The 24,122-nt window shown below is 42.0% G+C and overlaps 1 protein-coding gene across 11 annotated transcripts in view; it reads right to left on the reverse strand.

Annotated features, from left to right (window-relative positions):
• The window catches only part of BANP (BTG3 associated nuclear protein), a 224,704-nt gene that overhangs the window by 79,719 nt on the left and 120,863 nt on the right, over positions 1-24,122 (reverse strand). For 6 of the 11 annotated variants that reach the window (XR_014784712.1, XM_084812800.1, XM_084812799.1 and 3 more), the window contains 2 exons: positions 23,667-23,729; positions 20,820-20,864 (listed from right to left, as the gene is read on the reverse strand). Coding sequence is in view for 10 of the 11 variants with exons in the window: in XM_084812800.1 (XP_084668926.1) it covers positions 20,820-20,864; positions 23,667-23,729 (108 nt within the window). In the remaining variant the exon portion in view is untranslated. The other 5 variants (XM_084812801.1, XM_084812808.1, XM_084812804.1 and 2 more) reach the window with 4 other exon arrangements.

The raw sequence follows: 24,122 nt of genomic DNA on the forward strand, positions 1-24,122 counted from the left end.
TAAAACTGGTTTGCACTCCTTCTACCCTATGCAGTATTAGGGCTTTTAGGTTTTTGTTAGCTTCATACAATATATGTGAGTATGGGTCCCATTGTTGCATAACTGCATTTTAAAGTTACTGGCTATGGCTCTAAATCGAACTTCCCCAACCTGGCGCCCTCCACATGTGTTGGAGTACAGATTCCAAAATCCCCCAGCCAGCCATGCTGGGGAAGTCTGATTTAGAACCAAAGCCAGTAACTTTAAAATGCAGTTATGAAACAATGGGAGCCATATTCATATATATGGGGTAATCACCTCAGTGGTAATCACCCCAAGTTCTTTGAGATGGTTAAGATATGAATGCAATAAATACATAATACATACCATGCACTAAAAAGGGCATCTCAAACAACTTCTTCCGGGCAAAAGCAATGAGAACACTTACTCCAAAGTAAAAGTGATAAAATGCTTTAGATGGTCTCTCTGTCTCTATCTCTCTATGCTAGTAGGAGAGTGGATTTTTTTTTTTTTTAATAGAAAACTATGTAATATGAATGTGCAGGAGCCAACGTATCTGGACCAGACTCACCGACATGGTAAGCTGTGTTGTTGTTTTGTGTAATGTAGCCACAGAAATAGGAGTGCTTAAAGCACGCCTGTGTGGTGGGGCCTGAAAATTAATTAGCCACACACCCCCAGGGTATTCAGACTTATTTTACTGAAATGACCTTTGCTCGTGGCAGAAAACCATAAGACAGTGAGTTCCTTTGCAAACTGGTAAGCGATTATGTTGGAAACACGGTGCCATCTTACATTCATTCTCTCATAAAGTGCAACAACTCGGAGCTCCCCATCTCCAGGCAAATGTCAAGCATGAACATATGGCACAAGACTAACCCGCACTTTATAAGAACACCCACGGAGTAAGTCAATGATGGAAAAGGACAAAATTACTGCAATCAAACCCAGATTACGTTTCACACAGACCAGACGGGAAATTAGAAAAATCTGATGCTCCATCAGCTTCTCCATCCCAAAATGCTGCTCCCAGGCCCGTCAACTATCATCAATTTTATCTAAGCAAGTAGGGTTGTTCCCAGATTATCTAAGGTTTTTTTTAACCCTCAAATACTACTGTGGGCAAGAATCCCTTAGAAGAAATGGAGTAGCACTCATAGTCAACAAAAGGGTGGGAAAAGCAGTACTGGGGTACAATCTTAAAAACGATAGAATGATCTCAGTACGAATCCAAGGCAAACCATTCAACATCACAGTAATTCAAATCTATGCCCCAACCACTGAGGCCGAAGAAGCTGAGGTTGATCGGTTCTGTGAAGACCTACAACACCTTCTAGAACTAACACCAAAAAAAGATGTCCTCTTCATCATAGGGGATTGGAATGCTAAAGCAGAAAGTCAAGAAATCACCGGGATAACAGGCAGACATGGCCTTGGTGCACAAAATGAAGCAGGACAAAAGCTAATAGAGTTTTGCCAAGAGAACACGCTGATCATAGCAAACACTCTTTTCCAACAGCACAAGAGACGACACTACACATGGACATCACCAGATGGTCAATATCGAAATCAGATGGATTATGTCCTTTGCAGCCAAAGATGGAGAAGCTCTATACAGGCAGTAAAAACAAGACCTGGAGCTGACTGTGGCTCAGATCATGAGCTTCTTGTTGCAAAATTTTGGCTTAAATTGAAGAACGTAGGGAAAACCACTAAACCATTTAGGTATGACCTAAATCATATCCCTGATGAATATACAGTGGAGGTGAGGAATAGATTTCAGGGATTAGACCTGATAGACAGAGTGTCTGAGGAACTATGGACAGAGGTCTGTAACACTGTTTAGGAGGCAGCAACTAAATCCATCCCAAAGAAAAAGAAATGCAAGAAAGCCAAGTGGCTGTCTGATGAGGCTTTACAAGTAGCTGAGGAAAGAAGAGAAGCGAAAAGCAAAGGAGAAAGGGGAAGATATATCCAACTGAATGCAGAGTTCCAGAGAACAGCAAGGAGAGACAAGAAGGCCTTCTTAAATGAACAATGCAAAGAAATCGAGGAAAACAACAGAATGGGAAAGACTAGAGATCTCTTCAAGAAAATTGGAGATCTCAAGGGAACGTTTTGTGCAAAGACGGGCATGATAAAGGACAAAGAAGGCAGGGACCTAACAGAAGCAGATGAGATTAAGAAGAGGTGGCAAGAATACACAGAAGAACTATACAGGAAAGATCTGAATGTCCCTGATAGCCATGATAGTGCGGTCACTGAACTTGAGCCGGACATCCTAGAGAGTGAAGTCAAGTGGGCCTTAGGAAGCATTACTAACAACAAAGCTAGCAGAGATGACAGTATTCCATCTGAGCTATTTAAAATCCTAAAAGATGATGCTGTTAAAAGTGCTGCATTCAATATGCCAACAAATTTGGAACACTCAACAGTGGCCGCAAGACTGGAAAAGGTCAGTTTACATTCCAATTCCAAAGAAGGGCAACACCAAAGAGTGTTCAAACTACCGCACAATTGCGCTCATTTCACATGCCAGCAAGGTGATGCTCAAAATCCTACAAGCTAGGCTTCAGCAGTATGCGAACCGAGAACTACCAGAAGTACAAGCTGGGTTTCGAAGAGGCAGAGGAACTAGAGATCAAATCGCCAACATTCGCTGCATCATGGAGAAAGCAAGAGAATTCCAGAAAAACGTCTATTTCTGCTTCATTGACTACGCTAAAGCCTTTGATTGTGTGGATTACAACAAACTGTGGCAAATTCTAAAAGTGATGGGAGTACCAGACCACCTTACCTGTCTCCTCAGAAACCTGTACGAGGGTCAAGAAGCAACAGTAAGAACCAGACATGGAACAACCGAGTGGTTCCAAATTGGGAAAGGAGTACGACAAGGCTGCGTATTGTCACCCTGCTTATTTAACTTATATGCAGAGTACATCATGAGAAACACCAGGTTGGATGAATCACAGGTCGGAATTAAGATTGCTGGAAGAATTATCAACAACCTCAGATATGCAGACGATACCACCCTAATGGCAGAAAGCGAAGAGGATCTCAAGAGCCTCTTGTTGAGGGTGAAAGAGGAGAGTGCAAAAGCTGATTTGAAACTCAACATTAAAAAAACGAAGATCATGGCATCTGGCCCTATCACTTCCTGGCATATAGAAGGGGAAGAAATGGAAGCAGTGACAGATTTTACTTTCTTGGGCTCCAAGATCACCGCAGACGGTGACTGTAGCCATGAAATTAAAAGACGCTTGCTCCTTGGGAGGAAAGCTATGGTAAACCTAGACAGCATAGTAAGAAGTAGAGACATCACCTTGCCGACAAAGGTGCGTCTAATCAAAGCTATGGTTTTCGCAGTAGTAATGTATGGCTGTGAGAGCTGGACTATAAGGAAGGCTGAGCGCCGAAGAATTGATGCTTTTGAACTGTGGTGCTGGAGAAGACTCTTACAAGTCCCCTGGACTGCAAGGAGGTCAAATCAGTCCATCCTAAAGGAAATCAACCCGGAGTGCTCATTGGAAGGACAGATCCTGAAGCTGAAGCTCCAATATTTTGGCTACCTAATGCGAAGAGAAAACTCTCTGGAAAAGACCCTGATGCTGGGAAAGACTGAAGGCAAAAGGAGAAGGGGACGGCAGAGGATGAGATGGCTAGATAGCATCACGGATGCAATGAATATGAACTTGAGCACGCTCCGGGAGAGAGCGCAGGACAGGAAGGCCTGGCGTGCTATGGTCCATGGGGTCACGAAGAGTCGGACATGACTGAACGACTGAACAACAACGAACAAACCCATGACACCCAGGTACACACAACATGACAAACCACAGTGTGCCCCCACTGAGGCTTACATATTCAAAATGGTGGCCAGCACACATCTCGGAGCTTCCCACGTTAATTAACACATGGTGGTTTATTGCGACGCGTGAACCGCTGCAAGGTCTTGCTTTTCCCTCATGTGATAGAAAGGAAAGGAGGTCGCTGGTGCTCCAAGCACACCTTTGCAATTGGGGCTTTTACATTAACTTCTGTTCCCGTCATGAACAGTTTTGGGAGCTGTGACTAAGTTGCTCAGAACCATATGGAGTTCCTGAGCCACAGTTTTGCCAAAGCCTATTGAATAGCTAGCTTTATATGAAAAGTTTGGGGCAGGCATCAGCAGCTTTATAAGGGGAAATAAAGAAAAGGGGCCATAGCTCAGTGGTAGAGCACATACTCTGCATGCAGAAAGTCCCTTGGCTGAAACTCTGGAGAGCCTCTGCTTCCAGTCAGAGTCAACAATACTGGTCTAGATGAACCAAGGATCTGACTCAATATATGGCAGTTTCCTACCTTCCTAGAAGGACTCCAGCCCCAGAATAGCCTGCAATCAACAAACAAAAGCTCAGTGCAATAAAGGGGGGAAGGTAGTGTTTTTAAGCATATCCTGATATTCTTTAAGCCTCAGGCCACCTGCGCAAACAGCTGGGAAGGCTAATGAAATCAGTCCTTCATTTGGCTTTCTCCAAAGTGACATGCCCATACTGCCTAGACTTTTAAGCTGCTCCTAAAGTTTAATAAGTTATATTAAATTTCAGAATGGAGGTTTAGCCTTCATTGAAGTGGCTCTATCACAACCCACAGAAACAATGGCTCATGGCTAGCAAAAGTAATTTCACAGCTAGAACCATTTCAAAGAGGGATGGAGGAATGCAAACTTTGTGAAGCGCCACAAACTGACTCTCCACCCAGCTCTCTTTTAATTAGGCTGTAAAAGTCCTATGTTCATTGAAACCAAATATTTTCATTTAACAGAAGACTTCCCTTATCTACATAACTTCATACTTGGAAACAGGAGTGTGTGAGTGACACAGATTTCATGCTACCAACTTGAACACAGTCTGTGCTCTTCAAGGCATCATGCCAAGGACAGGCTCGCAATATTCATTTCCTCTTGCCCCTTCTTCTTGTGTGTAAAATCCTGCCTGTGTTTCATGGCTGGAACTAACTATGTTACAGTGTTATATCTGCACCACCGACCATGCTAACCATGGTTACAAATTGTGCTTTGATTGCATCTGTCCTTGGCCTATGTCACACAGAACTGTAATTTTATTCTGAGTTATCTGCATGATACCCTGCGCTGGACAGGACTAATACAAATACAAAATGTTGCTGAGAGTGATGGGAGCAATTTGGCCCAAGAGAACGTTGAGGCTTAATTAAATTTTGCCACCAATAGTTAGCCTGCCCATAACATTAAACCATCAATCTTCAATACTTCTTCCCTTGAACTAAGTTCTATGATCCACACTATGTAAAGCCCTTTGAATTAAGAAGTCTGCGTTTTTTCAGGAATCCAACAGACCTATTAGATTCCATGATGGAAGCCAGATACCACTACACACAGCTTAATTATAGCTACAAAGAGCAGGGAAGAGCTTAAATGAAAGAACATAGCAGCTCAATGAGTGACATGGACACTATTGCGTTTGCACTGCTGAGTCCTGCTCATATGAAGTAACTATAAAGCTTCCATTAGTGCAAGCTGTCTCTGTCCAATTTTCATCCATTCCCCCTCCCTCTTCAGCTCCCATGCGACATTCCAGGCCTTTTCTGAGCCAGCCACCCCAGCACCCAGGAGAGGCATGGGGGTGGGGTCTCAGCAGGTTGCAGAGGGGAGGAGGATTAGGAAAGCCCTATTCCGCCAGCAGCCTTCCACTTACATGATGTTGGATACAAGTCTAGGTGCTCCGTGATGTACTGATCTCCCCAGGGATTGCTGTCTACAAGCCCTTACACACACACACACACACACACACACACCCTACATCCGTCATGGTGAAGGACATTTTGCAAATTTAAAATAAAAGAGCTACTGGCACTATTTTCATGCTGCAGCAAAAATGTCACTTATATCCAGGCAGCAATGGCCCATTGCTTAGAAAAAACTTTTTAGACCAAAGGAATTGAACATTTTCACTAAGGAATTCAATGAACAAACTATTTTTGGCAAATCATGTGGCTGTATCGACTTGGACAAAGAGCTAAATAAAGCCCATTAACTTTTGGAAGTCTTTTCAGACAGGACAAGAGAGATGAACTGGACTGCAAAATAGATTGGCTTTTGTTGGGATCATCAAAACTGTGGTATCATCTCCATCCAACTCTAACCACAGTTTTGTCAAAAACACTCAACTAAAACATCACACCAAATTGAAAAATAAAATGGGGGTGGATAGATTTAAAGAACACAGCAGGTTTTCTTTAAATCACAAATACTTTGACATGTTCCAAAAGCACTGGGGGAGGGGGGAGGACAGAAAAATACCGTAGTGATTTGTAAAACTGTAGTTATTGAATACACAATGTGGTGTTGAAATTAGCAGAAAGGCAATACCACTACCCTACAAGGAAAATAATGTCACTTTGCCCTCTTTTGACCGAATTAAAAAAAAAAAACACTGCAGTAATAGAAAGAATTAAGCAAATGAATAACAGAAGGTCAATTAATTGCTCTCAGCATGTCTGCCTTGGCAAAGAGCTGAAAAGTTGGTGCCCATCTTTCCTCTCAAGACAAGTGTGTTCTTCATTTGCAGAATGTTCTATTATATTTTAATTAACAAGAAAATGTTTCCTGCATCTCATGTAACCTCCCCCGCATCCACACACAAAAACACCCAACTATTTCATGAGAAATGAAGATACAAGGTTACCACTTGAGTTTCTCATCTATTTAAATAAGCTTCAGAACTTGCGTCTTCTCGTTCAACAATTAAATCAGCTAATCTAAATTAATTAGAGTACAATTCAATATCCTTCCTAACAGTTGCATTCGATGGGTTCCCACCAGCACCCCAAATTCCTCCAACCAATGATCATTTAGGGACATTGTTGGTGCTTAATCCCACAAAACTTTATTTCCATGCACGTAGATGTATCAGAACATGCACAAAAGTGCACAAGCACAAGACATGTGTATGTTTGCAAGCATTTGTGCACACAGTAGCACACACTCATATTATTGAATAGATTCATTTGGTGAACGCTGAACACCCATGGGCAATCCCTTCCCGCCCTCAAGTCAGAGAATGAGCCTGGCTAAAGAGAAAACATGTTGTCCCCTTCTTCTGGGGCAGCATGCCTCATATTGCCCTGGTTTGGACAACTCAACAGCCCATCATGGGTTAATTTACTCTTGAGGAGATGCGGCATCTGACAGCCACCATTATGAATATACAACTCCCAACCGGGGATTGTAGGGGGCTGTCATGTCACATGAACCCAGCTGGCAGGGGTTACTTGGTGGCTAAACAACCCTTGCATAACCCTACAAGACCATGGGTTATGCAAGGGTTGTTTAGCCCTCAAATAACCCCCCCTGGCCGGGTTCACATGCCATGACAACCCCCAACAATCCGTGGTCGATGGTTGCATATGCATAATGGTGACTGGCATGCCCTTCAGGTCTTCAAGGTCCCTTGGTGATCAACTGCCTGTCCTGTGCAACTGATGTCATCATTCTTCCCCAGGTTTCCTTACAATACTTCACACGTGTACAGAAAACATAAAATAAGAACTTCTTATGGCACCTTCCTTAAAGATGAGCCAATTTATTATAGCATAAGTGTACATGCATGAAATGTTACCCTAAGTTAGCAGGTATATTAGATACATGATTGAGAGTGGAATTGTAAATGGGAAATGGGATTGTAAAGCAGTGAAATTAGAGGGAAATGAAAAGCAAAAAGTACAGACTATGGCTACTATATTAAAACTGAAATGTGTGTAAAATAATTACAGGGACCATTCACAAAGCAGCAAACATCCAGACATTGGTAAGAATAAGGACATGGTGGCTGGGACTCAGGCACCAGCAGCCCACCACAACCATTATGGGCGAACGACAATGGAGATGGTGCGGCCGTCGATGTAAATGGAGAATTGCAAGGGCTCGGCCAAGCCAGCTCTTGCCCACTGGCTGTCTGATTATCAGAGTTCTAGAACCTAACTTGTAAATCAACCAAGTATGACTACAAGAACATAGAAAGCTGCCTTATACCCAATCAGACCATTGGTCCATCTAGCCCAGTACTGTCAACACTGACTGGCAGCAAGGGCTCTCCAGGGTTTCAAGCAGGAGATTTTTTCAACCCTGCCTGGAAGTGCCCAAGATTGAACTGGCAACCTTCTGCGAGCAAACAGGCCCTCTGCCACTGAGCTGACTATGCGACAGACTGCTGCTCATCCCATCCTCCTCTTACATTGTAGGTGTAGCTTTCTTGCTCAGAGAGCCCCACTCACAGGCAGCAGTGAAGGGCTAGACTTGCCTTTCACTGACTGAGAGTTCTGCTTGTTGCTGCAGGAAGGAGGGAACTGAGAGAACTACTCAGCAATTGGTGGTGGGCAAGAAACAGTCTATGGACCAGTCCCACAGACCAGGGTTTAGAAAGCCAGTGCCTCAGGTTCTTTAGGGCAGTGTTAATTAATGGTGCGATGGAGCAGTCAATCCCGATGCTGCCACCTTGAGGGTGTGGGTGGGGAGGGCCAAAACCTGCCCTGTGGTTCTGCTTCTTGAAGAGGCTACCACAAACCCAGTACCAGCCAAAATGGGTCCTCATAATACAATGTGCACACAAGTGTGCATACGTGCAGGATATAAGGAAGCATGATTTACAAGGACAGGGCCTCTAGCAGCATGGGAACGTATAGGGCAGGGAGGTCCATGGCCCATTTTTGCCCCTAGATCCCCTCCGCCCACATGGGTGACCTTTTTTTTTTTTCCAATAGAGGGGGGAAATGGTGCCCATAGCTGCTATAGAGTGCCCAAAGGATCACATTTGGTTTCCTTGCAAGCGAAGTTTGCCCCTTTGGGAGCTCTGTAGCAGCAACGGACACCATTCTTTTTCCTTTAAAAAATTTTTTTTTCAGGGGACCCCAAATTCAGCAAGGTGGTGGGGGTCACATGTGGCCCATTGGTCACATGTGGCCCATTGGTCGCATGTTGCCCACCCCTGGCATAGGGGCAACAGCAAAGGCACCTGGAAACGAGAGCAGAGGCAGAGGTTCAGGGATTTGGATTTCTGAATGGGCAAAATGGGGTAACAATTGGCCAAGTGTTTAAAAGTGTTAAGGCAGAGTTCTCATCAGATAATCAGAGAATCACAAATGAAGAGCTTTTTAAAAAGGGGGGGGGAGAGAGAGAAAGAGAGAGAGAGAGAGATTGAGAGAGAGAGAGAATTATTTCCATAGATTAGGGACAGATTTTCCTAGAAAGATAGCTTTGTAATCCTTGCAGTTCCACACAGAGGAAAGGGAGGGGGGTTATTACCAAAAAAAAATTTAATGAGATGAAGTCAAGGCACAGACACCACCATTGATGGCAAAGAAAATTATTTTCCCTTCATTTTAAAAGATTACCCTGTCTTATCATATCTCTCCTTATTAAGTTTACAGCAATATTAAAACAAGATTTGGGTGAATAAAGAACATAATATACTCCATGTAAAGAACAGATCCTTTAAAGCACTGTAAATACCCTCAGCTGTGTGAATGGAATTTTAATGGAGCAACCCATCCTCTTCGGAGATCACCAAAACGATGACAAAGGACTTATCCGTTTCCAGAAAGTTCATTATACAGCCACCAGAGACTAGTCCATGGACTTTGTCCCTGTGAAATTCCACCCAACAAGCCACCTGCAGGATATGAGCTGTACATTTCCATGAGATGATCCACGTGTGCCCTGAGCAGTATAGGTACTCCAATGCAGATGGCAGAGCCCAAAAGATTTCTCATGCATTTCTTTTGCGCATGCACATCTGAAACCAAAGGACGTATGGCAGACTTGTAGGCCTTTGGATCAGGACAATGATATTTTGGATATTTCAGGTGATCACAGTGAACAGTGGTGGCTCGTCTCTGTCCCCCTAGAAGGGTTGTAGGCGGGGTGAGATTTAAACTGGAGACTTCCTCACTTAGAAATCTTAGCTTGGCGGTTGGCAACCTTGTACCCTCCAGATGTTCTGGACTACAACTCTCATAATTCTGGACCACTGGCCTTGCTGGCTGAGGCGGATGGGAGCCGTAGTTCAAAACATCTGGAGGACACCAAGTTGCTTACCCCGTCTTAGATGATGCATTATAGCAGCACTACTATACCAATAGCAGGAATACAGGTGAGATGCTTTGAATAAGCGGTGAGAGTTAAAGATTATTTCCACATTTTAAAAAATGACAAATACTTTCTCAATGTCTTTCTTCTTAACAAGGTTCTTACTCTCTGTAAAGTTGATTTACAAAAAAACACACACCACAGGATGGTGTCAGCATTAAGATCCAAAATATTTTTAAAGATTAATAAGGGATTAAAATAGCAACTGAGATTGCTGAGTGCAGTTAAATTAATGGTGTAGAACAATCAACAACAAACATTTAACGTAGAATGTTTGGTCTTTTTAAATTCAAGAAAGGGAGGTAAAGAGATTACACCACCATTCCAGTGATAAAAAGCATTATAAAGAATTGGCCCCATAGGAATGGCAGAAGTATTAATTTAAGAGAATTCAAAGGAATGAAAATCAAGGAAAATATTGTATAAATTTGTATGAAAACTGCAGAAATTAAAATGAGAAATCCTAATCTAAGAATGCTGCCACCCAAGACCTAAAAAGACAGATAAACATGGAGCTGATATTCTTAGGGATAGGGCAATGGTCTACTCCAACCTTCCCCAACTTTCATCTTTCCAGATGTTTTGGACAACTCCCAGCATTTCGGATAACTGGCCATGCTATCTGGGGCTGATGGGAGTTGGAAGTTCAAAACGTCTGGGGGCACCAATCAGATCTATTCTGACTGGCTGCCACAAAGGTAGAAGCAGCAACTTACCCTGGGGATGTCTGGGCAGGCATTTTCCAAGTAGGTGCTGGCAGACTGCCATACTGAACAACTCGGAATGTGAGACAGAGTCTCAAGGGAAAAGGTGGACACCTTTCTTCCTGGGACATTTTCATACTTACTGCTGGAGTACGGAATGCACTGAGCAGCACATAGAGCGAGGAGCATGGGTTGAAATACAAAATAAATATGTCAGAGTTTGGAAATATCACCGGTGGCCTTAGCAATACAGTCCTCTCTTCAATATAAGTGAACCTGCTTATCTTTTCATTACTGTAACTTAAATGTGGGTTCAGATGGTAGATTTGGCGGGCAGGGGGAGAATGGGGCTCAAATGAGTGACAGTTTGTAAAATACAATGTTAATGCTTAAAAATTTGTAACCCACCCTTCACTTTCAAGATGGGACTGGTTATATATAGAAATAAATATGGCGGCAATATTTTGTCAACGAACTGGTTAGATTAACTAATTAAAACCCATTTTGTTAGACCAAAAAGGCTCCCCAATTAATCAGCCTTCAGATTTTAACATTGTTTTTAATATTTTTAATAGAAATACTGATAAATACAGCAGATGACAAGTGCCATCTTAAAACAAGCATTCCCCCTGTGTGACAGAGAAGCGGTGCCTGTTATAACACACGTATGCATCATCTAAAACAAACTTGGGGCAGTATCCAATACTGTCACATTGCTAGCGCAAACCAACACTAGCACAACGTCATCAGTACTTGAGAAACAATGGGAAAAAAACGGCGATTTGCTGCCAAATTCGATGGCAAACCACACAGCCGAAGCTCTGTGGCAAATCACATTTTCCCTTTGCTAGCAAGCGCTAATGACATTGCTCTAGCATTGGTTTACACTAGCACAACATCCTTAGCATGAGCACTATGGCAGCACTGGATACCACCCTTGATTTGCTTTTTTCTTCAGCGCAATTTTTTTCACATATGTTAATTTATGCATATTTATTTGATTTATTAATTGGTTGACTAAACCTCATATGGTTGACTAATATTTCTTTAATCAGGTGACAGGCCTACAAAAAAATAAAATATTAAGCACACTTAATATTAATAAATATTAAATATTAAAATATTAATTAATATTAATTAATTAAGTGTGCTTAATAAAATATTAAGCACACTTAATTTCCAAGGGACTTCAATCTGCTTAACATGCTCTGGATTGTGTCTGGTGAACTCCATATTAAACGCATTTAGCAACCTGCACTCCAACTGAAGAGTACCTCCATTCCTGTTGCATACTTCTGTGTCAAGGTTTTCTTAGCCCCCACTTTACTTCAGCGCCCAAACATACACACACAAATGAGAGGCTTAAGTCTATAGCTTTTAATCTATTACTTCACAGGGTTATACAGATGCAAATTTTCAGAGCCTCTCCGTCTACAAAGGAATGCCTTCAGGGGATTTAAATGGGATTTATGAGAGTTGCCCGCCATTTGAAGAGGGTGGCGGTCTGGCTAGCCTAACTTAAGGGGGGGAGGTCCCTCTCTTCTCGTGAGGCTTCTAAGCGCAGCTTTTCATGCAAGTCCAATTGGGTAGACCATCTAAGTTTCACCCCTGCCTTCTCTCTCCTTGCTCTGCGTCTAGCATCTATTAGGTCATCTTCCCCAAACCCCACCTCCTCCTGTTCACTGCTTCTCACAGGAGGAGGTAAAGAGAGACCCTCATGCTTAGCCATCTGGACGTTTGTAACCTGAGAAGCACGCTTACTCATATCTGGACTAGCCTAGGAAAACACTTCTCATGCCTGACAGTTCTCCTTCAGAATCTGAACTGCTAACCAATTCCCTGCGCTCAGAAACACTCCTGACATTCTGAGTGTTTATGGTATGCCTGGCTGCTTGCATTCTCTTGAACATCAGGACCTGCCCAAATCTGCTGAGTCACTCTCCACTGTTGGAACCTACAACAATCACAGTATTACACATTTACCCTCCTCATTAAAGCATGAAGAATTTTGCAGCATGGCCATCAAATTTAATAACCTGTAGTAGACATTTTACATTCAACTTAATATCACAAGCCATTATACAGCACCCAGAGCTGTTATTCCAAAGCAGTAACTTAACTGAAAGATTATGCTTTTTGTGGCTTTGTCTGCCATGACAAATAGTGTGTAAAAGGGCAAAAAAAATCCCTTGCTGGACAGAAATGTGTACATTTGCAATGTTTTTCCATTCTACTTTAAAAAAAAAATCAAAAAACAAATTAACTTTGTGTTGTTGAAACACAGCTACAGTTCTTTTTTGATGTTCAAGTAGAAATGGCTGGGGAGAGTCTTAGAAACATGAACTGTTCACGGCTTCAACAATTTGTAAAATGCTGGTGCTAAATGTTGGTTACTTTTGCTGCAATGGGTGCCAGCAGCTTTTTCAAGGATGAAAAAGAATTGCACAGGTATTAATGCTTATTTTCGTCATATACATTATAATTAACTTTAGTTTCTAGTACACTGGGAAGACAAGGGAACAATCCACTCTTACTAATGCTATTGTGCAAACCCCATTTACTTAGCTGAGACACTATGCGGTCGTCCCACCTCCTCCAACAAGATCCACTGAAATTAAAGTTAGCAGTACAGTTTGTTGCCTTGCACCGCCATTCTAAGAGCCTTATTTAAATCTATGTATTTTAAACCATAAGTTGACTACCAACACCCATTTCAGTGTTACCATGCTATACCCAGCTTACTAGAACCTGAAGGTTACAAAATAAATATTGTGATGTATATCCCCCAAGAGCATCAGATTATTGGATGGATGGATGGATGGATGGATGGATTCGATTTGAACTCCACCTTTCTACCAAGAAAATGGCAGTCCAGATGAATCAACTAAAGCTTCAGCTGATTAACCAGAGGACACATTTGAATTACTGTAGAATAAGGGCATTTTGGTTTTTGATGCTATTATGATTCTGATATAGTATAATAGGGAATGGAAAAAAGCCTAGACACACTTTTCTTCTAACAAGGAGAAATAGTCTTTTGTTTATTAAGCTATCCTATACTTCCTTTAGTATGTCAGCAAGGCATTTATACTGAGATTTTGGTGACATGCATTTATTTACATTTAATTGATTAATTGGTTAAAATGCAAGATTAATAATCAGCTTAATACATTGAACTGGATGGGAGCTGTAACTTCTGAGATATGCAGTGAAATCTTATGTATATTTACTCAGAAGTGTGTCTCACTGTGTTCAGTGGGACAGCCTATTGAGGACGGCAGCCTAAGGTTTTCAATAAGAAAAATGTAGCTGTTCCAGTTCAGCGGCAGATGGAAGAACATGGGTGCACACAAAGCTTTGCATAAGCAATATTTTCCCCATTCACTTAAATGCTCATGTGCAAATGTTTATGTAAACTTTACACATTCTCTGACCCTGAACTGACTGGAGATGTCACTCCATACATATTGTTCCAACTGTCCAATTTAACCATGCAGAATGTTGACTGCAACGAGCAAAGGCCAAGGAGATGCCTGTTTAGAGTACTTTGTTTTGTCTCAAGATTGGAAGAATAAGAGAGCTCCCTATTTGGGGAAGACTAAAGCCAATGAAGTTTGTTTATGGGTAAATTGTTTTCAAGGAAAAAGCCTCCAAAGCATTTCATATGAAAATGATTCTGTCTGCTAACCCCCACAAAATCTATTTTAATGCTCTTCAATTCAAATTAATATTTCTGAAAACAAGGACAAATCCAACAAGATCTGTTTGCAATAATTTATCAACCAATTGCCAGTTACAATGCTAATTTATCTCCTTTTTTAATTCTTAAAAAAAAAGCCTAACAGTTTCTGATTTCCAGCTGCACAGAGTTTAGTTTCTCATTTTGTTGTTTTTCTTCTAACAATCTTGTTTGTTTCTCTGCATTGATTATTCAAAGCAGATGTGCTGAAATAGGAAAACAGCTTTTTCCAGTCCACTACACAGCTGCCACAGAAGTTAAGGATTTCGTATACACAAAAGAAAGAAAGAGCCTCTGTCAGCGGTGTAGCTGGAACAACCACCTTCTGAATGCCTCTGTCCTCATAATATGACTTCGCTTACAAAGATGTCCAGTATCTGCAATTCAAATTTCTTCTGCCTTTCTTCAAAGCTTTAGGAAAGTATCCAACAAAGATTTTACCACCACTGCCCTCTGTTGGTCTCATTCAAGGAAGAGACAGGCCCAGAAAAGATTCCAGAGGTATGGGTTCTTATAACACCAAAGAGCTTTGGCATGGATGCTGCAACAGCCCAACATGTAAGAAACATTATAACATTCCTACACCGCAATAAAACATTATCCCCCGGAGTGAGTGTCAAGATATTATTTACAAAACAAATATTGCTGAATTGGACTATATTTAAAGTACACACCTAATTGTATCCTGACAAGAAACCAAACTTGTGCAGTTAGAAAAGATAGTTAAACCATTACATTTGGGTGTTTAGTAACATTATTTTAAAAAAACAAAAAAAACGCTGCAAGCAGCACACGCTTTTTTTCTTTCTAAACTCCCCCATCAAGAACGTATCAGGGAAGGTAACAACTTTTAAAGTTGAAACTGTACAATATCAAGGCTGAGCTGAATTTCCATGTTTCTTGTATTGAAATTTGCACATTTGACAAGGAAGAATCTTTTATCAAACAGATAAGAAAATTTCATGAAAACAGAAAGTGTTTCTCTGTTTTTCATTCAATTCCTGGATCTCACCAGAGATAAATAGCTTCAGAACCATCCTACAATGTGTGCCGTTTCTCAGCACAATTTAAAGTACTGGTCACAGAAACATAGGGAGTCGTCTTATACTGAGTCAGACCCTTGGTCCATTTAGCCCAGTATTTCCAACACTGACTGGCAGCTGCTCTCTGAAATAAAAGTCATGCATTCACAGCTACATCTCTTGAGAAGCCAGTTTGCTTACAAACAGAATCTCAGCATCTGGACGCAATGTCATAGCCCCAGATAGGAAGGGGAAAGAAAGGATTTAGCACTATCTAAACCCAAAATCATCATTCATACATAATCACTGGATGTACCACCACCTAAAAAAAAGAAAAGAAACTCTGGGACTAGGCAGAAGTAATATTTATCATTTTTTAAACATAAGGGAGAACAGAAGATGGATATTGCATGCTGCCTGGAACACAGAAAGTTTCCTTATACTGAGTCAGTCTATTCATCCATCTAGCCCAGTATTGTCAATACTGACCAGCAGCAATGGCTCTCCAGGGTTTCAGGCAGGGGTCTTTCCCGACCCACCTGGGAGATGCTAAGGATTGAATCAGGGATTTCTGCAAGCAAAACAGGGGCTCTACCACTGAGCCATGGCCCCTCCCTTTATCCCTCAAGCTCCATTTGGTTTGGGCCAGAATACATTAAGGACCGCCTCCTGTCACATGAACCTCCCCATCCATTGAGCTCATCAGTAGATCATCAATGGAGGCCTGACTGTGTGTCCCACCACTGTCAGAAGGGGCACTGATAGTGTCATGGAACAAGGCCTCTTTGGTAATGGTGCCTTGGTCGTGGGACTCCTTCCCCACTGAAGATCTGCAAAAATCCTTGCTACAAGCATTCTGATGCTCTGGAAAGACCATTTAATTCAGTTAGGTCTTTAGCTTTGAATGATTTTTTTGTTCCCTGTTTTATTCTTGTATTTTGTTATTTGAGATTATTTTTCTACTGTTCTTTAAAGGTAAAGGTAAAGGTGTCCCCAACCAGTCGTGTCCGACTCTAGGGTGTGGTGCTCATCTCAATTTCTAAGCCGAAGAGCCAGCGCTGTCCGAAGAAGCTTCCGTGGTCATGTGGCCGGCATGACTGAACACCAAGGTGCACGGAATGCTGTTACCTTTCCCGCCAAAGCAGTACCTATTTATCTACTTGCAATTTCTTGCTTTCGAACTGCTAGGTTGGCAGGAGCTGGGACTGAAGACAGGAGCTCACTCCGTCATGCGGCACTCAGGTCTCGAACTGCTGTCTTGCCGACCTTCCGGTCTGCAGTTCAGCATCTTAACCACTAAGCCACCGCGGCTTAGTGGTTAAGATGCTGTTCTTTGCTTATATATAAATGTGTGTGCGTGTGTGCATGCATGTGTGTCTGTCTGTGTATGGGGAGACCTAGATCCCTCCAGATGTTTGGTCCTACAACTCCCATCGGCCCTGACCTTTGGCCATTCCGGCTGGGGTTGATGCAAATTGCAGTCCAAAACATCTAGCAAGACATGGGTTTGGGAAGGCTGGTTTAGATACTGATTTTTATTTGTTTTTATCCTGTAAGCCACTTTGAAGGTCTTTGTCTAAAATGCTAATAAATACAAATAAATGGCATGGGCTGGTCCATGAAGTCACGAAGAGTCAGAAGCAACTGACCAAATAAACAACAAATTAACTGAAATATATACTTGCCCAAATAAAAAGGTTCTCCATCACATCTGGAGGTTATTCAGGCTCTGGCAAACCTGAAGGAGGGACAGCAATAGTCTGGAAATATCCCAGTTTCAGAACAACCCATGAGAACACGGCTGAAAAAAATCACTCAAGGGCCTGGAGATTTAGGGCTCGCACATAGGAATTAAAAACATTTGTTCAGTCCTCTGCAGAGCTGGCACCTAAAAATGTGATGCTGGCTCCCAGGGATCTGAGATCTTTTTCCAGTTCTGAGAAAAATTCATTTCTATGCTCTATTCAAACCTAGTTATGGGACATTTGTTCTTGGGGTGCAGGGAAAGGGGGAGACAAAGCCTTTTATATTTTAATTCTTGCCCATGAGAACCAACCCTGTCAGGTGTTTTAGGCAGCTTCATTCTGAACACTCACTGAAAGAATCTTCCATGTCAACATTCCCCTTTTACTTATTTATAAAGTGTAAAAAACTGCAAACTGCTGACTGTTTTTAGAAATGTAACTTAACACCTTTCTGAAACACCATGTATGTTTTTTAATGTCCCACAGGACCACATCAGAAGAGGTCACGATTACTTCATTGGGCTGGAAAGGAGCACAACTTTGCAACTTGACAGGCAATTTTAATCAGAGAATCTGTAGTTGGAGAAATGTGGGGTGGAGACTGGTGATCTCTGAATTAAATAGGGATAGTGTAAACAGAATATGCAAGCATGAAAGCAGTAAAAATGCTGATTACCTCTACAATGAGGCTCCTACACGCATAAATCAAAAGGGGCTTTTTTTCATTCTTGTAGGACAATATATTAATCCTGGAAGCTGTATACTAATACCTAAACTGAAGAATAAAACATTTTTGATGTGGGAAGCCATTTAGATGAGAAAAATGAAGTCTGTTTGCTTTTTCTTTCTTCTTGAACCAGGGATAATATTCCTAGCCTATTAATTACTCATATTAAGCTCTGTCAGTTTTACAGTTCAGCCAAAACAGCATTTAAAAAATTAACAGTGAGGGGCTGAAGCATTCTGTGTTTACACCAGTTGCAATTAGATTGTTGCTATGGGTCATACTGGATCTCAACTGGGCTCCAATAAATTGGATGGTCCTGACAATGCTAATAAAAGGTGATATGTGAACAGAATAATTTGGAGGGGAGAAAGGGTACACATATCATGAAAAACTAATATTAAAATAGGGCTGCTCTGAGACTTTCCCATGAAAAGCTGGATCTCTCTGTAAACAAGCACATTTGCCTCTTGGCATAAGGTAATTAAATAGCCTTTAGAATGCATTGTGCAGTGACTGGCAAAGATGTTAGACATCCTTTGGGGCCCCTTGTTTTTTCCTTCAGTCTTCCCCAAGATGTACAGATTGTCCTCCAGCAGATAGTGCTGGAGTGTTCCAGATAGGACTGTGAGATCACTGGAACACACGAACTCATCTGCATTGCACTTCACTCACAAAGCAAGAGCCAGCAATCTATGGGCAGCTCATGCTGGGAACAGATGCAGTAAATCCAGCTCTGTCATGGGGCAGGGGAATCCAAATGTCACAGATCCCATAGCAACATATCGGGGGCTAGATCAGCTGGGTGATTCTCCTGTGGAAGCCCTATTAAAATGGACAGAGGATGCAGAAGGGTGCACAGCTGTTGTGTTTGGCATAACTGCACCTGTTCTAGCAATAGGGGATGTTCCCAACAGATTTTGCTTCTGGACAGGTGGACACACTTAGACCTTACCCTTCTTTCAAGGGTGACAAAGCCCTGTGAAACGTGTGCCAAAATTTCCCAATTCTGAAACAAGGAGTCCAAATTCTGAGAGCGGAACACTGAGATCCTGCAACCAGCTTCTGTTTTCTCTATAACAGCTTGCCATTTACAGCTTCTAGAAAGTCAGAATTTGAACACAACATCTGAGTGGCCCGGAAAATCCAAAATCTTTAGCCAGGTGCTATTTTTCTAGTGTTGCGTTAAATACTTTTATATTAGAAGAGGTGGGCACAGAGTAAAAGGCAGAGAAAATAAGAGAAAAGCATTAATTAACCATGCTGTACTCCCTTCCTCACACAGAACATTGGGGCCTTATCTCTGCATGCTTTGTGAACACATCCAGCATCTATGGGGACCGGGCACTCCCTGAAGTTCAGCATTAGGAGGAGGAGCTGGTTGGGTGGGAGGCTTGGTCAGGAGGGGGAGAGTAGCTGGAGATCAGATGAGAGCAAAGACAATGAGGAAACCTCTGGGAATCTACAAATATTGCCAAGAACAAAACCCTCCCATTGTTCTGAGGACTCATATATACTCCATTAGTTAAAACAGAACGTTTAATTATTTCTTCAGTTTGGTATTTCTATTAAACGTGCACTGAAATACGAAACGCTGAACTAATAGAACACATGTGGAGGTAGAGAGAGTTCTTCTTGGCAGGATTTTGTTGGTTCCATGGATTATCATGCCAGAAAAACAAGACCTAAATCCAGTGCAACTACCAGGACAAAAAATGCAAAAGGGTGGGGTGGAACAGGGGGGAGGAAGACACATAACTGGCAACATACCCCAAGAAACTCTGATGTTATAAGGCCCTCATGCAGGCAGAAGCTTGGGAAACCCATATAAATAATATTTCACGGGTAAGAGTTGTTAATACACTGAAAGGACTTTGTCACATTTGTGAGATCTTAAGACAATTCTCCACATTGTAATTTGATTGACTGGATTCAAAGGCCCCTGTAATATTATGGGAGCCCATTCACACTTTAGGCCTGCCTTCCACTCTCCAGATGTTTTGGACAACTCTCAGCATACCCAACCATTGGCCGTCCTGGCTGGGGCTGATGGGAATCAAGGTCCAAAACATCTGGAAGGGGCCAGATTGGGGAAGGCTGCTTTAGACTATTGTTTCTCAAGTGAGTGGACTTTCCCTTGGTAAAAATTCACAGGGAAAAGGTTGGAGCATTGACCTGGCACCCATTTTACAATCTCAAGGCCCTGCCCTGGAATATATAAGAGATAACAAGAGAGCTGTCGGAGCATGTACAGAGTGTCACATGATCAGTAACCCTAACCAAATCCCCAGGTATCTGAGAATTGCATAAACAGTTTGCAGTTGCTGAGAAAAATGAGAGCAGATGTGGAAGACCTCTCTTTCTCAAGATGATGATTAAATCAAGTGTCAGTTATCCTCTTAGCATTGAACATCCCCATGTCTGCAGAGTTTGTTGACCACATCTGGCCATGCTGACAACCAATGATAAGAAAAGAGGAATATCCTTTTCAGTTAGCACAATGACGAAACAAGCCAAGACTCAAGGAAGTTTAAGATAAACACACACAAAGATGTCAGATCGGCACATTGGCTATATATTGGCTTAACTTGCAAATTGTCTTACATGAAAACGATTAAAGCAGAAAACATTCGGTCCAGTCTTTAGAGTTTGCAGGCAATGTGTGCTTCCCACTAGCAACCTGTAATACCACATAAAAGTTAAGTCAAGAGGTGAAACCCTACCTGCCCATCTTGTCCAACGTGAACCTGATGTATCTGCAAGTTACCCTGTAAAATTAAAAAGTATACAACGAATGTAAACAAGTGAGAACTCTGTAAAGGGATGCATGTTCTTCAGCACGGGTTCCTTTAGTTTACTAAGGGTGCAGTCCTATGCCTGTTTGGACATAAATATGTCCTACAACTCCCAGCATCCCTCACCCACTCATTTTTAAAGTGGTTTGTAGCATCTAGCACCCATATAAAGCTCTTGTTTTATCTACACCAAATGATTTTTCCCATGGCAATGCTGAGCATATTTTATACTACAAGTGTCCATATTATATCAAGAATGATACAATCTAAATGAATTAGGGAAATGTGCTTCTTTGTATGTATTTATTGGACTTGTTTTCCTCTTTTCAACTGACAGGTTCTCAAAGTGGCATGTAACATTTTAAAACTCAGTTTTAGCTTCTTACCTCTCCCTCATTCTCAGTGTGGGTCTTGATTCTGCTGTAGCTCATTCTTCCCCACCATTTTGTAACAGCTCCAAATCACTATTTCTGACACAGTTGTGTAGTTGGGTACCAGCCTTTAGCCACTGACTGAATTCAGCATAATGGGTTCTCTTTTTGCTAGCTATGAGGAGACTACCCAAAGAGGAATCTCGCCCCACAACCATTCAGTCTCCTTCTGTTTTCTGAGATTTTACCAGTCATTGCTCATAGGGTTTCAAACTTATCTTTGCATCCATAAGGGTTAGAACCCTTGAGGTGGTTTCGAATAAAAGTTGAGATTCTCAGGATACTAAATTCTCTACCGAATAGGAAATTGCCTGCTCATACAGTGCAAAATATACATAGCCTTACTATGCATATAGCTATGCATACTCCAGAAGACATGGCTATTCAGCATAGTATTGTGTGGCAAGTCTTGCATTCAATATGCAAACCACTTTAACTCTCCTCCTCTCATACTGTGAGGCAATTTCCCGTTTCCCTGTGTACAGGCTCTTGGTGATACATTGGCCTGGTCTGCACATAATGACAACCCATGGTATGGGTTGTTGAATTCTGGGTTGTCGTCATGTGTGAACATAGCTGCATAACAAACCATAGTTAACCACAAAAGTTAACTTTTGTGTTAAAAAGTTAACATGTTAACCACAAAAGACCTAGAAAGATTAATGCATGGTTTGTTGCTGGATTGTGAACTCTGGGTTGTTTAAACCATGGGTTGTCATTACATGCAAATCCAGAATCATGGGTTGTTTGTGCATTGTTGTACAAGCTATAGCAAGCAAGAGCGGCCAAAAAACCCCCAGCTGTTCTAAATGCCAGTACTACAGTGCCGCAAAGGCATTTGGGATACAGGGAGGGAGTGGGCAAAGGAGGAGGGGGAAAAAACAATCCATGAATTGAGAAAACAAACTATGGTTGGCTCAATCATCTGCCAGACAAACCCTGCATAGGGCAACAAAGTATGGGTTAAATAAACTATGGCTTAGTGTTACGTGCAAACCAGGCCAGAGTGTGGCAATTATGGTTACTGCTGACATTTCTCCCCTTCGGAGTAATGTTTTACAATTTGCTATAAAATAAAATAAATCAGTTCTTTTGTGTCCCAGCTTTTAAACAGGAGTTTCCTTCAATTATTTGCTCTGTTTTACAAATGTGCAGACATACTGAAGTGTCTGTCAACCTAAAATTAGCAGAGCAACATGGTAAAGCTTTGGCTGGTACAGAATGCAACTTTCCTGATGGATACAATATCTGCTATACTGGTGCTGTCATTTCTGCTAGTAGCCATTGATTTTGTTTTAAACTTAGTCCCACAGGAAAACAAGAGCTCCATTATGGAAGTCACAAAAGACATCAGTTACAAAAGATTCTGAATGCCATGGGCGATTTTGAAGAAGCCTCTAGGTCTAAAAGTATAAAGGAAGAAAGGAAGCACAGGAAGGAATTTCTATCTAATTTGCAATAAAGGCCTTAGAAACTGGGGGTGGGGAGGTAATTTCGCATACATATTTCACACTCAAGGGGCAAAATGAATATTCCTGTAAAGGGGGGCGGGGGGAACCAGCTTTCATCCTTTCTATGCTCTTTATGCTGTCAGCAGTTATTCCACTTCCATCCAAAGGAGTATAAACTGGAATAAACCCCAATCCAGATGTTTTCTATCCACACAGATGAAAGACGGACCTGATCCTGCTTTCCTTCACATCCAAGGTTACTCCCTCTGAAGTCATATGGGCGTGCAAAAACAACCAGACTCTTCCTGTAATGTGTCAATGTCTCAAGAGGCAAAATCTCTCTAGAGCTTCCTTGACACCACACAAGATCCAAAGTAACAATCATTCACTTCTCCGCAATGTCAGACTGGGCTTTAAATTGTATCGTTTGAAGGCACATTCTGACACTCCCCCCCCACACACACACACTTTCAAGTAAAAATAGCTGAACAAGGACATTCAGATCAGCTTCCAGACACATATACTGAGCTGAAAAGGAACCCGCTGAGCATGGCTGCTCAGACATTACAAAATACACTCCCCTGCAGAAACACGTGTGGACTTGTGTGTGTATAGAAGTGCAATATGGGAGATGACCTTTGGTTTATCCTACTGTGTTTTTAAATTGGCTGGGGACCAAGGGAAACAGAGTGAACTAAGGGCACACTCAAGGCCCTGCACATCTCCCAGCTGCCCCAGTGGCGCATACACAGGTTTGGAGTGTGCTGCTCTTCCTTACAGCACCATGTGTTTAATCTCACTCTTGTTGCTTCCAATAGCACAGGCCAGCCATGCCTTAGCAGTACAGCTACAGGTTAGGTTCTGCCCAGTTGGCCAGTCTGTTTGTGCCTTACCTCGCTGTCTTGTGTGATCTGGACCTGCTCTCCTTGTGGCACCTGTGCTATGTGGAGGTGACCCTGTGGGATCCATGAGGGGGGAAAAAAGGAAAGAAACACAAGAAGCATCAGTCAAAACTAGAGGAATATAGTCAGCTCAAAACAGTTCAATTTAGCAATGGGAAAAGCAGACACCTAAGAAGTCAAAGGCTCTTCTTTCAGAATACTTGCTGCACCTATATTTTGACATAATTTCATTTTGAAAGTACAGATGGAATGCTGAATCCTGGGAGGTATGTAACTAACTTAGCCAAATTTGTTTCTATTCTTGGTATCCAGGGTTGGTAACAGGAAGAGTATAATTAAGATGCTTGTAAAGAGTTGAAATTGTCATCCTGGTGCACAGCCTAGACAATATTCACTGAGGGAGGGGGGTGCATAGCTCATTTGGAAAGTGCAGGGTCAAGTTCTTTT

This window comes from Heloderma suspectum, chromosome 8 (assembly GCF_057233095.1).
Source record: "Heloderma suspectum isolate Gila_16-S chromosome 8, 16-S_ref, whole genome shotgun sequence".
NCBI classification, from domain to species: domain Eukaryota; kingdom Metazoa; phylum Chordata; class Lepidosauria; order Squamata; family Helodermatidae; genus Heloderma; species Heloderma suspectum.